At 36.8% G+C, this 15,859-nt stretch overlaps 1 protein-coding gene, 1 long non-coding RNA gene and 1 pseudogene across 2 annotated transcripts; all 3 read right to left on the minus strand.

The window, feature by feature from the left end:
* Positions 1 to 2,470: 2,470 nt before the first annotated feature.
* LOC140176664 (uncharacterized) lies at positions 2,471 to 5,221 on the minus strand. Its single transcript, XM_072208199.1, has 5 exons — positions 4,897 to 5,221; positions 4,237 to 4,467; positions 3,903 to 4,128; positions 3,394 to 3,767; positions 2,471 to 3,294 (listed from the first exon to the last, which is right to left on the minus strand). Exons 1-5 carry the CDS (start codon positions 5,219 to 5,221, stop codon positions 2,471 to 2,473), a joined length of 1,980 nt encoding a protein of 659 aa, XP_072064300.1.
* Positions 5,222 to 7,229: 2,008 nt separating this feature from the next.
* On the minus strand, positions 7,230 to 8,145 carry LOC112729838 (isovalerate--CoA ligase AAE2-like; annotated as a pseudogene).
* A 3,575-nt stretch (positions 8,146 to 11,720) lies between these two features.
* On the minus strand, positions 11,721 to 13,938 carry LOC140177297 (uncharacterized). The gene is made up of 4 exons (XR_011869116.1): positions 13,762 to 13,938; positions 13,616 to 13,670; positions 13,399 to 13,527; positions 11,721 to 12,009 (listed from the first exon to the last, which is right to left on the minus strand). It is a non-coding gene; the product is annotated as an uncharacterized lncRNA (long non-coding RNA).
* Positions 13,939 to 15,859: the final 1,921 nt, after the last annotated feature.

The following is a 15,859-nucleotide window of genomic DNA, read 5'->3' on the forward strand; positions in this document are numbered from 1 at the left end:
TAGATATTTTTCTATTAATGTATTAACCATCGTATTGTATAATGCTACAGATATGTTATAATACTAGTTTGTCATTAATTACTAGGTATGTGAGGTGTCACATTATGTTGCTGATTGGGACGATACTGTTTGGGGATAAGTCTGGGATAGGTGTGCACTGGAAATTTCTATCCTTGCTTCGTGATTTTGTCAATATTGGACAGTTTAGTTGGGGTTCGGCATGCCTAGCACACCTTTACAGGGCGCTGTGCAGGGCATCTCGTTATAACTGTAAGGAAATAGATGGTCCCCTAACACTTCTGCTCGGTTGGGCTTGGATCCGATTGCCCTATCTATCGCCGGTTCCTAGAGAACCCCGCAGTTTCCCACTGGCAAACAGGTAATATTATGTTACAATGTATCCCTTTCTTGATATTTAAGATTCAGTTGAGCTAATTTAGAACATCGTATTAGGTGGCGTAACTGGGAGCGTGGTGACCGACGATATAGATTTCTGAAGCTAGATCACTTTAGGAAAGCCTTTGATGAACTTCAGGAAAGCCAGGTGTGTTTTAATTAAAGAAGTATTAGTTTTGGGAATATTGGGCTTCAGGAATATTAGTTTTAATTAAAGAAGTATCAGTCATTGTTATTGTTATTTGAATTGTGTGTTGTAATCATGAGTTTCCTTTATTTGTCCAGTTTGTCTCGGTTGCCTATGATGTGGATCGTGTGGATCCGAACATAATTCCTGCTGAAATCTACATGCAATCGTTTGTCTGAAGCGCTACAGTACCATTGGTGTCGTTTGAATGTATCGAGTGGCATGGCACCGATAGGGTCAGGCGACAGTTCAGCTTCGTTCAGGGAGTACCTACTCAGGAACAGAGTTTGGATAAGGTGCATGGAGAGGTTCTGACTGGACCTAAAAATCTTAACTGGGCCACGACACCGACTCATTCAATTTGGGTGATGCATTGGACAAACAGGTATCACTACGTTCTTTCTGAGCTTCTCATGCCTTCACAGCATCCATTGGATACTTACATGAACTGGTACCGATCAAAATATGGGAATCGCTTAGCCTTGTCGAATCTTGTGGGTGAAGAGAATGATGAAGGTAACCAAGATATGGATGTGGGGAATGAGGATATGGATGAGGGTAATCAAGATACCGATGAGGGTAGTCAGGATATGGATGAGGACAATGAAGAGCAGGAGCAACATATATCACCTCCAATGCCGCCTCCACAAGAACAACCCCAGTCCTCAACCCAGTACCTACCTCAGACACAGTTCACCCCATCAGTTCCAGTACAGCAACAATATTGGGGTATGTCACAGTTTGAAATAGGTGATGGAACTTCTTTTAGCCAGTTGCTTGGGTTCATGTCTGCAGATGCAGCACTACCACAATATGGCCATCAGCCTGAGTTCATGCCTGGCAGGTATTCGTTGGATGCCAGGTATCCAGGCCATACCTCATCAGTTGCTTCTGGAGGGTTCGTATCTGTCGACTCTAGTAGGAGTGAGGGTGGACGTGGTGTTCTGAACAGTCAAAATCCTAACCGGCTTAACATGGGACTCGTTGAGGAAGATACAAACACACTCGAACAAGAAACCGATGCGTATCTAGTTGATGAACCGGATGGCGAGGGCGAAGACGACGAGGATGAAATTGAAGAGTTCGATGAGGATGAAGAATCTCGTAACGATGGTATTATGTTAACTATTTTGCTTTACATATTCGATTACTTATTTACTTTCTTTGCATAAATGGCATCTCTTATTGGATTTTGCTTCTTCCTTTGTCGTATTTATGTTGGTACTTGAATATGTAATGTGCTGCACATACTTGTTTATTCAAAATTGTTTACAGGTCAGGCACGCAGTCCAGATGACAACGTCAAAGGTTACAATCTAAGGATTGATCCGCCACGTCAGAGTGCTAATCGTTTCACCCCTTCTGTTATTAAAAAAGCGGCCAAGCAATGCAAGAAGTTTGTGAAGGATGTAAAGTGGAAAATGAGAAAGTAGTTGTTTCCTTAGGTTTAGAGTTATTTGTTTCTGTTAGACATTATGTACTCATGACTTTATGTATTGGCTAGAGTTGTTTGTATTTGTTACACATTATGTACTGATGACTTTATGGAATGCTTAGAGTTTTTTGTATTGGTTAGACTAATATGTACTGATGACTTTATGTAATGTTTAGACTAATTTGTATGTGTTGAACTTTGTATAGAGTACTTTATATGTGTTGGACATTATTGATGTGTTAGCCATCTGGAATATGTAATAATGTCTCATAAAAGCTTAATATGCTGCTACAGATATTTATCAATTGATGTACTAACCATCAATTATATAATGCTACAGATATGTTATAATACTAAATTGTCATTAATTATAAGGTTACATATAGCAGGTCATGTTACCTCAATTTGCTCATTCAGGTTATATCATACAATATCATCTTAAAGCTGTGAACCTAGGGGGCATCTCTGTTGGTATTTGAACTAACTGACCGACGGCATCTGCTTCGACTATGTCCCTCAGCACCACATAGAGTACATCGCCTTGGACGATGTAACATCCTCGTGTCCATCTCATTCAGAAAGCGCGTCATCCTTGGGCGACCTTTTGTCACCCGTCGCAAGTACGGATTCGGTATGAACCGAGGTCCGTTGTAAGGAGGCCATGTAGTGGGATTACCTAGTGGCCTAAACCATGCTCGGTACACCCGCCGCACTTGATCCATCTTATACACATCATGAACATAGTGTCGCCAATCCAGTCGCTGGTTGGCACAACATGCGAACACATGTCTGCAGGGAATCCGGTCCACCTGAAACTCACCACAGTCACATTGAAGGCTACATAGATCAACTGCAAACTCCAGTCCACTTGGCATCTCACGAACCTCAAAGACCTCATTCTGGCGGTCAAAACAACTAACCTGGATGTTTCCTGATGCAAGTTGGTTTGCATGCAACTTCGATGTCACTATCTCAGAAAACACATGGCCAGCATTGATCCGGGCTTCCGCCTCAGCTCTTTTACGGGTGAACAACTCATTTAGCCTGTAGAATGTTGCCTTCACAAGAGCAGTAATAGGAAGATTGCGTGCACCCTTCAAAACTGAGTTGATGCACTCCACTAGATTCGTCGTCATGTGACCCCATCGGTACCCGCCATCAAAGGCCAATGCGTACTGTTCGCGAGGAATTCGGTTTAACCAGTTTGTGTACGCCTCGCCGCGGTCCCTTAACCGCTGGTAACGCACTTCGTACTCACGCACCGTCCTGGAATATCCTAGCAGATCAAAGCATATAGAAAGCAAAGTAATTGAGTTCAATATATTTATTTAAGGCAATTCTATTAATAATTTGATTAAATTTAGTAAAGGTTTACCGATGTTAACGACCAATTTTTGGAGGTGCGGTGCCTTGAACTTTCTCAGAAAATTAGACTCTATATGCCTGATGCAAAACGTATGAAAAGCTCTAGGAGGTGACCAAGCTCTGTTACTACGTTCCACAGCTGCATTGATGGACTCGTGCCTGTCAGATATTAGACCCACTCCATCCCGAGTAACAACATGTTGACGGAGGTTACTAAGAAAAAAATGCCATGCCTCAGAAGTCTCTCCCTCAACAATAGCAAACGCAATCGGGACGATATTGTTGTTGCCATCCTGTGAAACAGCCACAAGCAGACAACCCTTATACTTTCCGTACAAGTGAGTCCCATCCACCTGGACAATTGGCTTACAATGTCTGAATGCCCTAATACAAGGGTAATAACTCCAAAATACACGATGCAGTACCCGAATGTCACCCACCAAGTCATCGCCTTGATATGCAGGCATAGTCTCAAAATGGACAACAGCTGATGGCTCCTTGTGACACATGGCCTCAAACCATATAGGCAACGCTTCATACGATGCTTTCCAACCACCAAATATTTTTTCTACTGCCCTCTGCTTAGCCAACCATGCTTTCCGGTAACAAACGGTGTAGTTGAATTTTGATTGCACTTCTGCTATAACCGATTTTACCTTTAAGGAGGGGTCAGCTTCAACCAGGGGCTTTATTGCTTCTGCAATTGTGATAGAGTCCAGCTTTGAATGATCCTGTGAAATGGTGGCTGTGGTACAGGTGTGGCTACCATTATACCTCCTTATAACCCAACAGTACTTCCTGCTGATCAAGCTAACCCTGATAAGCCAATCACACCCTGACCCATACTGTGTACACTTGGCATAAAATGTCAATGGCTCAGACTCATATACACGGTAGTCTATGCTTCGTCGTATGGTATACTCCTTTACCGCCTTAATAACAGCTTCTCTGGAACTGAACTCCATCCCAACGGCAAATTCACCATCTGCGACGATAGGAATTTCTGCTGGGACATACGCCATAAGATAAATTTCATTAATACGCAGATATTTCAAAACCGATTCTAAAGGTAAATCAAATTTCACTGCATCCAGTATGCTATAAATCAAAACCTTCAACATGTTATGATGTCACCCTAAATAAAATAAGCACATCAGCAGCAAATATAAAAAACCAGACCGGACCGGCTGGATCGACCGGGAAACCAACCGAACCGCACCGGTCCTATCCGGTTCATGGCATTTGAACCGTACAATAGATCGAACCTGTGCACATAATAATTAAAAAGGCATGCAATTTGCTACAACCATATCGTAGCCAACTTAAATTTTATTTCCTATTAAACACTTTAAGCATATAAAAGAAAAAAAAATTTTCCTTAACGGGTCGAGGACCGGTTGGATCCTGACAACTACGACACATAACGCATGATTAAATAATGCTAAAAAAGGGTAAATTAGTAATAACTCAATCAATATCTAACTAAAAAAACACTTCTACCACGATTACGTACCTGCAGTCATATATTCCGGAAATTCCGGAACGTGCATGGCTTCCAAGTCTAAAACTCGCATGAATGATGGCTCCTCAAACGGCACTTCGTTTGCGAGTGCATTTGCCACTTGTGTCACATCTGGCTCCATGGTTCTGTCACCTAGATCTTCATCACCATCTGGAATAACAAATTCATAGTTGCTTTCGAACTCTTCTTCACTGTCACTATAATAATCTTCCTGTAGAATATTCCGGTCAGTCTCAGATTGTTCAAACTCAACATACAACTCGATGAACGAGATTTGAGACCGATTTTCAATATACATTGAAAACATCTCCTGCATGCTCGCTTCGTCCGTCACATATTTGATTTGATACTGTACGAATCCACCAAACACCAGTATGGGATATCTGTATAGAATACATGATATCTTTTTTGCCCTCTCAGAACCAATTTTTTCACAGATTACTCCTTTGAGCTCCTCAAATGAGATAATAAAAGGAATAACAACATCTACTGGGTTTTCACAAATAAATTTTACTCCTTCAACCGTTTCTAACAAAATCTGACCAAAATAAAATATTTTTAGCAATATTCTGTCACTCATTTTTTTCACTCACCACAAAATAAGCATAACCTTAGTCTTAGATACTACATTATCAAAATCAAAACTGAAAAAAAGAGAGAGTTTTTTAAGAAGAAGGAAGACGCAGCCGCTCAAGAAGAAGAAGGAAGACGCAATTAATGTCCCACCACTTCACTTCACCCTTTTATATCACCAACTTGAAGGAACTCGAACCCTACGACTAGGTTAACGTGAAGCAAAAAAAAAAGATTGAATTCGGAGCATCCGATTTCTACCGAACCGTTTCACAAAACGGAGGGTCCGAGTTCAATGATCTCCAATTCAATCTCTCAGCTACGAACTCGGACCGTGAGATTTGCATTCGCATTCCTTACTATTGAATTCGTTGGGTCCGAATTGTTCTACTCGAATTTCTCTCTCATTACCAAACAATTCGGACCGTCCGAATTGTTAATAGAAAATATCAATCCAAAGAACACGCACCGTCCGAGTTCCTTCAGCTCAAACTGACAAAAATCTGTCCCACATATACGTGTAGTCCCCCTAACTCCATATCCAAGCATAGCACACACATGCCCTCCATAACCATAACATTCTCTTGTGTCCTTTGAATTCATTTAGGTAGAAATGGTACTAGCTTGGTGGAGCCATTATTTTTCGTTAAATTATTCTTTTATAGGTTCTTAAGATGCTTTGTTTGATTAATTATCATACAAGCAGAAGTTGTTAGAAATGAAGAGAGTAGATTTATCTAATTTTCATGATATGTTAAGGAGTGCTTCTTCAGAAGATATCATTTTACTTTTGTTAAATTTTACTTTTGTTAAACACTTGTTTTGTTTTAACCAATTAATACTTGGATATGTCTTTCATGGATGTGTCTTCTGATAGATGTGTCTTTTGTTTAAAACTTATTTGGATGTATCTTTAATTAATGTGTCTTCTGTTGGAAGTGTTTTTAATAGATGTGTCTTCTGATTAAATGATTTTCATAAACAGGGATGTGTCTTTAATAGATGTGTCTGCTGTTCGATGTGCCTTTAATAGATGTGTTTTTAATAAATATGTCTTTTGTTTAAAACTTACTTGGATATGTCATTAATTTCATAACTACTTTAAATCAGGTAAGGTTTAGATTTGCTCCGGCGCACCCTAACCTAAACTTTGAATACAATTCCAAACCTTTAGTAAAGAAGACTAACTTTATTTTAATCAAGACTACAGAAATAAAAATGAAATAAATAATTATTTGTCATATGATCTGAAGATAATTGAGTACAACCCAAAGTTCACCGTTCATGAAACCAAACAAAACAATAAACTTGAAGGTTATAAATTTGAAGTGATGAAGTAATCTGTCAATAAACTTGAAGGTTATATGATTCGGACCACCCATGTTGTTTGATGACAATGGAGTATTCTTCATATACATACCTGTAAATGATAAATGTTACTCAGTGCTAGAATGGTAAAATCAAAAGATGAGTTCAAAGTGATTAACTGTTGTTAAATGATTGTGCATCCTCTTTGGGAGTAAATGCTTCTGCCAAATGCATTGGAAACGCCGAAGTAATCTGTCTCTGATCTGGAGGTATCCATAATCCTGCATGAAAAACCATTCCATCCAAATGATCATCGTGAAATTAAAGAACATGCATATGAGAAGAATCTTTAATATGAGCACCAAGTATAATCAAGAACTAGTTTAAAAAATTGTTATATCATTAATATACAACTAGCTAAACAAAAAATAACTTTCTATCTGCTACACTTGGATCACGTCTTTAGGAGCTCCCCCCAAGTGTGTAACCTTGTAATTTGTCACATTATCAAAAATGTCCTTAGGCCTTACCTTCCTAAGACAAATATTGGTTTCGAATTGCACTGCCATGCCCCAAGGAAGGCACCATCCATTGCAATGAAACATAGGACCTGTCCATAGATACATCGGGAAGAGATCCATTCGAAATAGTAGAACTGTCACGAGCGAGTTCAAATACGCGCCTCTATGGCTATAAACTACTCCTTTAGGCCTTGTGTGGTTCCAGAGGTGTAATTAACACTTATAGGATCCATTTCACTCTTTGACCTAACTATTTCAAACCCTTTGTCACCATTTGCTAGTAGCATCTTATACTCATAACTAATTGAAGAAGTGTCAATTGTTGAATCAGAATCAGAGTCAGCAATTAGGACTAGAATTGGCAATTTTGATGATGTTCTTTTGCATAGCAGGTCCAATGCACTGTGCGCGACTTCGAGCAGTTGGTAGTCTACAAAGAGGATCTTAGCTTGTGAATGCTCCAGCGGGACTGAAACCATGGATGCATTGAGGCGCGAATTCAAGGTGAAGATAATGGATCCAGCCATTAGGATTGCAAAATGCAGCTCATACTTCTGCTAGAACATTAGGTGATAATGTTGCAACCTATTTCAAAACAACATTGAATATATAATAGCATCAATGATTGAATCTATTCACCTTAAAGAATTTAAGGATGCTTCCTAATATTTTTCTTAGTACAAGTTTCAAACACTTTTGATGTGTCTCACCCCATTTATACTCCAAAAGAACCATAAACAAGTGATGTTCTCTCCCTGCAAAAACTTGCTACTCTCTCCAAGAACCTTATTGGAGTCAGAGGAACAAGATTTGCATAACAGTAGAATAGACCCTCCATTGATTCCCATGATCCTTGATCCTTACGATCTTTGGAAAAGTTGCAAAATTTAAGTGATCTAAGAAGTTAATATGGGCATACTGTCTTAGAAATTAGCTTACACAAATCATATTAAAATATGGAACTGCAAACAAATAATTTGTTTTAATTTATAGCAAAGCTAATAAGAAGAAAATTGAAATTTCAAAACATACAAAGATCGCAAAGCCAACTTAAAAAAATCCAATAACGTAAAAAGAACACCTGAAGGCTAGTAAATGAAATAACTATTTACTCTGAACTGAAAAAAAATAGAATTGGAAAATTACTGACATGAGGAACATAAAAATTGAAAGTTGAAACAGCACTGCAAAGAGGAAGTAGTTACCATGTTGGTGGGCGTGCGTTGTGGCGAGCAGGGTCGCAAGTGCGGTGGCAAGCGGGGAGGAGGCCATCGGGCAGCTGGGGTGGCGAGCGTGCCTTCGATGAAAGGGCGGCGCGACGATGCTGCGGCAGTTGGGCCGCGGCGGGTGGAGGACTACATGAGGAAGGACGCGCCCACTGAGGCACGGTTGAGGAGAGCGACGTGAGGGCGGGTGGTGCGGCGTGATGGAGGACACCGAGGTGAGGGAGAAAGAGGCGACGCCGGCGCTGAGTAAAGTGGCGTTCTCAACGAGACAACGTCGGCGCTGAGGAGGGAAGAAGAAAAGAAGAAGAAAAAGAAAAAGAAGGAGGCACAACGCAGAGAGGATAAGGTTTAGGAATGGGTGAAAGCAAAATAGAATTAGGGTAAATTTTGAACAGAATTATTCAAATTCAGATTTTTTTATTTTTTAATTATTTATTCAATAGTGTTATTTTTTTAATTATTAATGATTGTTGGTAATAATTGGCAGACTTAAGTGTTGGTAACGTATACTTTTCATTTTTTTAATTATTAATAATTGTTGGTAATAGTTGGCAGACTTAAGTGTTGGTACTTTCCCAAAATGAAATTTTTTTGTTGACTAATTAACATGAATCTTCTAAAACAAAAGATTAACCACTATTGGCCAAAAGATTTATCACTATTAAACAAATTATGGTTCAGTGTTTTTTTTGTCAGTATGCCAACGATTTTTATTATGCCAAACTAAGTGACCTACACCATAAGTTATATCTTCATAATTATTCAATCTGTGAAACAAAATAGCTTGTGTTAAGTACTAATTTAATACTTGATCAAAAAAGTATTTATTGGATATCTTTTAAATTCTTCAAATATTTTTAATATTTTTTCTATATAGTAAGATTGAAATAATCTTAAATTATGACTATCTCTAACAATTTTAATTCTTGAAATTATATTTATAACTTCTGTGTTTATCATATGAAAAATTATTAGATAAAAAATATTTATTTTTTCTATTTCTTTCAAATCAATACAAAGAATAAACATGTCATCAACATAAAAAAAAACTAAACATGCTGAGAAAGTTTGTTTTCTATTATTATAGTCTTAGCTTGTGTACTCTATCCATTGAACTTAATTGTTTACTTCTTTAACTTTATGTACAAATTTCTTTCTAATTAAGTTTCAGTTTGGTCCTATATTTCTGTCTATCCAAGATATCAAATGGCTTACATTATTATTATTATTATTATTATTATTATTATTATTATTATTATTATTATCAGTTTGGTCCTATATTTCTGTCTATCCAAGATATCAAATGGCTTACATTATTATTATTATTATTATTATTATTATTATTATTATTATTATTATTATTATCTTTTGGATAAAAAATATATTATATAAAAAAAAGTTGTGTTTAGAGGTAGCTCAAAAAATGATAGATGGGAAGACAATCACCTAATTTTTTTCCAATCGTTACTAGCCGCTAGATATTTTTCACGTTTTATTTTTGGGTAAAAGATTCATGGTCCCAAAATATTTGGACCATTAAATAATCTCATAATAAAATATGTTTTTTAAATTTTTTAATAATTGTTTTTATTTAATTTTAATTATAAATTAATTTTTTATATATTATTTAATTATAAAATTTATTTTTTATTTTATAAATTATTCTTTTATTATTTATGTAACACCTTAACTTTTAACACGTCATGATAATATATATGTATATAAGCATTGCAAGCCACGTTGCCAATTCTTTCTTTTCTTTTGCCTTAATGACTTTGGCCAGGTAAATGAATCCAAGTTAAAAAAAAAATATGATTATATATATGTATAAGGCATATGAGCCATGTTTCAAATTTTCTTTCTTTACTCCCTTAAAGGCTTCGGCCAAATTTCTTTCTTTTTTTTTAACTTTATTAATAATAATAATAATAATAATAATAATAATAATAATAATAATAATAATAATAATAATAGTTTAATATTATTAATAATAAAAAATTACGTCTCAATATAATATATTTGGTCATAAATAGTTAATTATTTAATTTTCAAAAAATCAGGGGTTTTATAATTCATCTATCATGTTTATTAATAATAAAAAGAGTAAAATATCGTTTTTGTCCCCAACGTTTCGGGTAAGTTCTAAAATTGTCCCTAACGTTTCAATCGTCCTATTTAAGTCCCTAACGTTTCAAAATTGACTCAATGTTGTCCTGCCGTTAGGGATCCATTAACAGAATTGACGGCGGGACAAAATTGAGACGATTTTGAAACGTTAAGGACTTAAATAGGACGAAAACGTTAGGGACAAAAACGATATATACAAATAAATTTTAATTTAATTTTATCTTTCAATAATATTAATTTTTTACTGTACATAGTATTCAATTATTTTTTAATTACATCTAAATAAATTATACTTAATCACATTACTTTTATTTTAAATAAATTTATTTTTTATAATTTTAAATAATTTTGATACATTAGAGAAAAAATGTATAATTTATATTTTATTGTATATATATTATTTGTTTCTTTTCTACAAGTTTATATACTAGTCATTTTACAAACATTTCATGATAACTAAAAATCTTTAAGAGTAAAATTATAAAAAAAATTAATTTATTTAAAATGACAGTAATATGATTAAATGTAATTTACTTAGATGTGATTAAAAAATAATTGAATACTATGTATAGTAAAAAATTCATATAATTGAAGGATAAAATTAAAATTTATTTTTATGTATCATTTTTGTCCCCAACATTTTTGTCCTATTTAAATCCCTAACGTTTCAAAATCGTCTCAATTTTATCCCGCCGTCAATTCTATTAATGGATCCCTAACGGCAGGACAACATTGAGTCAGTTTTGAAACATTAGAGACTTAAATAGGACAATTGAAACGTTAGGGACAACTTTTGAACTTACTCCAAACGTTGGGACAAAAATTGTAACACCCTACCACACAAAGCTTTACGCTTAAGTCGTAAAACAGAGGTGATGTGGTATTACGACTTCTAAAATAAAATAAGTACATATAATAGCAGAAGAGTTATAATATGCTAGGAGCCTTGAAGGATAGGGAAAATAAAAATCGCGAGATAAAAGCGCAACGCTCAAGGAACGAGTTAACTTGCATGCTAAGAAAACCGTAACTGTCAAACATAAGATAACAGAAGTAGGAATAGAGTGCCAAAGATACAAAATAACAAGCTTCTAACTCAGCCTGCGAAGTCAAGACTGGCCGGAGAATATTTACACATATATACATACATATCCAAAACCCAAAAGTACATACACACAATCCTGCCTCTCCATAAACCTTTAAGAGGATAAAAAAGGACAAGTTATAAGGAGAGAAAGCTAAGTACATATATATACATCACTGTACAACAAAACTATACAACAACACTATCCAGTAACCCCTCCGCTTTAAGAGTCCAGATGCCTAACGAGATGGCTCCCGACCTGCATCTGGAAAACAACAACATAGTATGGAATGAGAACCGGAGGTTCTCAGTATGGTAAAGGTGCCACACACATAATATATAAGGTCCTGGGAATGCCAGAGGCAATCCTAGAACGCCGACACTCAGATTGTAGAGCTTAAAGTATTAAACAGAAGCCATAAAAGGTGGTTTCCTAAAAATATTTAATTATAACTTAACTTAACCTTAAATCTAAGTCCTATGCTGCCATTCCTCCATACCTCCAACTCCATCATGCATTTTCACAGGCAAATAGACAGGTAAAGGCAAACACAAGAAAGTTACAACTACTGCAGGTAACAAATACACATTTAGCTTGGCAAATACAGGTAGGCACACCCAATTAGAGCACAAGCAAGTAATTCAAGTAATATGCATATCATGCATGCCTGTCCTATGGCTGATGAGGCTCATCTGTCGGTTATCCAGCCAACCCGACAAGTCTGAATTGTCCTTAGACTGTCCCCCGACGTGCATCCCCAAGAGTCTATGCATAGATTTTTCTCAAATAATCAATATTGCTCAATGGGGGTAACATTCCCGGGAATTTATATAGTGCCCGGTCACACTTACGTCGTAGGGTCAACAGAGTATCGAGTTTTCAACCTGGTACACGTGGTGGCAAGCCACGGCACTTAATCCAGGGAATCTCGTATCTCAGATTATTCAAATTCATAAGCCATATAAATAATTCAATTATAATTCCTCAACATCCACATCATTCTCAATTGCATCTCATTCATCATCATACATTAAACATATTCAATCCTTATCCTTCATTATCACACCTCCCATTCCGTCCATAAATAGTTTCAATTCAAAACATAATTCATTCTTTTCTAAGAATCAAACTTCAAACTTAAAACATACTCACTTTCTTAATAACTCAAAATCAAACTATATAACATTTAAATCTAAATCTCTTTTAAATAATCATCTAAATAAAATCTCTAATTTTTTTTTTATAAAATTTCGGCAGCATCTCCTCTAAAACTCGGACTTTGCCACCCTTTTCGGGTCCAAACCTGCTTTCTTTTCAATTCAACATACCCTTCCTCATCATCATAACAATCACCACAATAAATCTACTTCAATTCAACAATTAAACTCATACAATATTCAATTCCAACAACCAAAATTCAACTAAGAATCATAGTTCACAAATCCTAGGCTTTTAACACAAATACCTCAAATCAATAATTCACCAAATCGTTAGTTAATAACTAATTATCCAATAAACTTCAACCAAATATATATATTCATCGACAAATTACTAAACATTAAGCATACACCTGCATTCCAACTTATCCTATGGTCATCTAGCCTAAGTTTTCATAGAACATTATATATTAAATGCAAGAAACCTAAACCATACCTTAGCCGATTTCCACGTAACGACCAAAGCTATTTATTCAAAACCAAGACAGCCCCTCAAAACTCAACTAATCCGCTTCCTCCAAGTTCCAGTATTCACAATTTCAAGCTCCAATTATTTATTTACAACCTAATACACATTTATAACACATATATACCCAATTTAATACTCAAAGCTCAAATTAAATGAAATTAAAATGGAATTATGATTTTCTCACCTTACCCAAGCTTCACATAAGCAAGAGTGAACATTTTTCTCAAGCTAATTGGATCCTAAAACATCAAAGAGTAAAGAAATTTAATACCTCCACTTAATTTCCCAAAAATTGGGGAAGAAGAGGCTGAGAATAAAAGAATGATTTACCTATGAAATTGTTCCGGTAGAAATGTAGAGCTCAACACGGTGGACGCGTGGCCACAAACGGTGCGGCGATCGGAGCTCGGACGGAGGAGTTACGGCAAATTGAATTTACCGTAAGGGTTGGAAACGTTCTTTGTTTCTCTCTTCCCCTAAATGTGTTTCACGCTGCCTCTGCTGAATGGGGAAGAAGAGAGGCTTGGATTCATTAAATGCTGGGCCGGTTGGGCCCACGGGCCCGGTTCAACCGGTTCGGCCCATTCGGTCTAATTTTGGACCGATTTTTTTGAAATTGGTGTCAAAATTCTCGTTTCGACGAGCTCTATCCTAATTTAATATAATATTCACATTTCTAATCCTCCTTATTAAAAACTAATTTATTGACTAATTATTTACTAATTTAACCGGGGTTTACATTCTACCCACCTAATAAAGAATTTTGCCCTCAAAATTCAAATCTAATTACCTGAAAAGAGATGTGGGTAGTTCTTTCGCATATCTGATTCGAGTTCCCAAGTATGTTCCTCGATACCAGCTCGACTCCAAGCTACTTTTACCAATGATACTTCCTTTCCGCGTAATCATTTAATATTAGTATCATCAATTCTCACTGGAATTACTGGAAGTGTTAGATCTTCTCTCACTTGGATTGGTTCTGGTTCTAGAACATGACTTGCATCAGGAGTATACTTCCGAAGCTGTGATACATGAAATACATCGTGCAAATTCGAAAGGTATGGCGGTAAGGCAATTCTATAAGCCACTGGTCTAATTCTCTTCAAAATCTCAAACGGTCCAATATAACGGGGATTCAGTTGCTTAGTCTTAAAAGCTCTTCCCACTCCAGTGGTTGGTGTTACTTTCAGAAAAACATGTTCTCCTTCCTCAAATTCCAAAGGCTTTCGCCTCTGATCAGCATAACTTTTCTGGCGGCTCTGGGCTATAAGCATTCGATTACGAATCTTCTTTATCTGCTCAGTCGTTTCAGCTATCATCTCAGGCCCTAATAAACTCTTTTCTCCAGTTTCATACCAACACAACGGAGACTGACATTTCCTGCCATACAGAGCCTCATATGGAGCCATTCCGATGCTCGCATGATAGCTATTATTATAAGCAAACTCTACTAATGGCATATACCGGTCCCAACTTACCGGCTGGTCCAAAACACAAGCCCTTAGCATATCCTCCAAGGTCTGAATAGTTCTTTCTGACTGACCATCTGTCTGAGGGTGATACGCAGTACTCAAGCTTAACTGAGTCCCAAATGCACGCTGAAAAGCTCCCCAGAACCTTGATGTGAAACGAGGATCTCTATCAGATATGATAGTAGAAGGCACGCCATGCAACCTGACAATCTCTTTAATATACATTCGAGCCAATTCCTCCATTGTGCAGCTTATTCGGATAGGAAGAAAGTGAGCTGTTTTGTTAGTCGATCTACAACCACCCAAATAGCGTCATAACCTGATCGGGTTCTAGGCAACCCTATCACAAAATCCATTGCGATACTCTCCCATTTCCATTGTGGAATCTCTAAAGGCTGAAGGGTCCCTGATGGTCTCTGATGCTCAATCTTAACCTTCTGACACGTTAAACATTTAGATACATGCAATGCCACATCATTCTTCATACCTGGCCACCAGAACATCGCTTTCAGATCCTGATACATTTTAGTGCTCCCTGGGTGAATTGAAAACCCGCTCTTGTGAGCTTCCTTCAAGATACTTTGTCGTAGGTCTCCAACATCAGGCACAATAATCCGGTTCTTGAACCTCCATAAACCATCATGACCTTCTGACATTCTCCACTGTTTTCCCTGTTCAACTGCTGGTAATACCTTACGTAACGCTTCACTATCTTGATGAGCCTTCAGAAGTTCTGATTTAAAATCACTAGAAATTTGCAACTGACTCAAACACAGGATTCCAGATTCTTCTCTAACTCCCAAATTCAAACCTTGGAATGCCTTCAGTAACTCTTCCTCCCGTAGCATCATCCAAGCTGCATATAAAGACTTCCGACTCAAAGCGTCCGCTACAACATTCGCTTTTCCTGGATGATAATTCAATTCAAAATCATAATCTTTCAGAAGTTCCATCCA

The sequence above is a fragment of the Arachis hypogaea genome, chromosome 12 (genome assembly GCF_003086295.3).
Source record: "Arachis hypogaea cultivar Tifrunner chromosome 12, arahy.Tifrunner.gnm2.J5K5, whole genome shotgun sequence".
Taxonomy (NCBI): domain Eukaryota; kingdom Viridiplantae; phylum Streptophyta; class Magnoliopsida; order Fabales; family Fabaceae; genus Arachis; species Arachis hypogaea.

What these genes read in the sequence shown, in the direction of transcription:
- LOC140176664 (XM_072208199.1), bottom strand. Translation starts at nt 5,221, where the DNA reads ATGCAGGAGATGTTTTCAATGTATATTGAAAATCGGTCTCAAATCTCG. An exon ending in ATTGACATTTTATGCCAAGT is followed by an intron (nt 4,129 to 4,236) that starts GTACACAGTATG and finishes CCTGTACCACAG; the next exon opens with CCACCATTTCACAGGATCAT. An exon ending in TATGAAGCGTTGCCTATATG is followed by an intron (nt 3,768 to 3,902) that starts GTTTGAGGCCAT and finishes CCCTTGTATTAG; the next exon opens with GGCATTCAGACATTGTAAGC.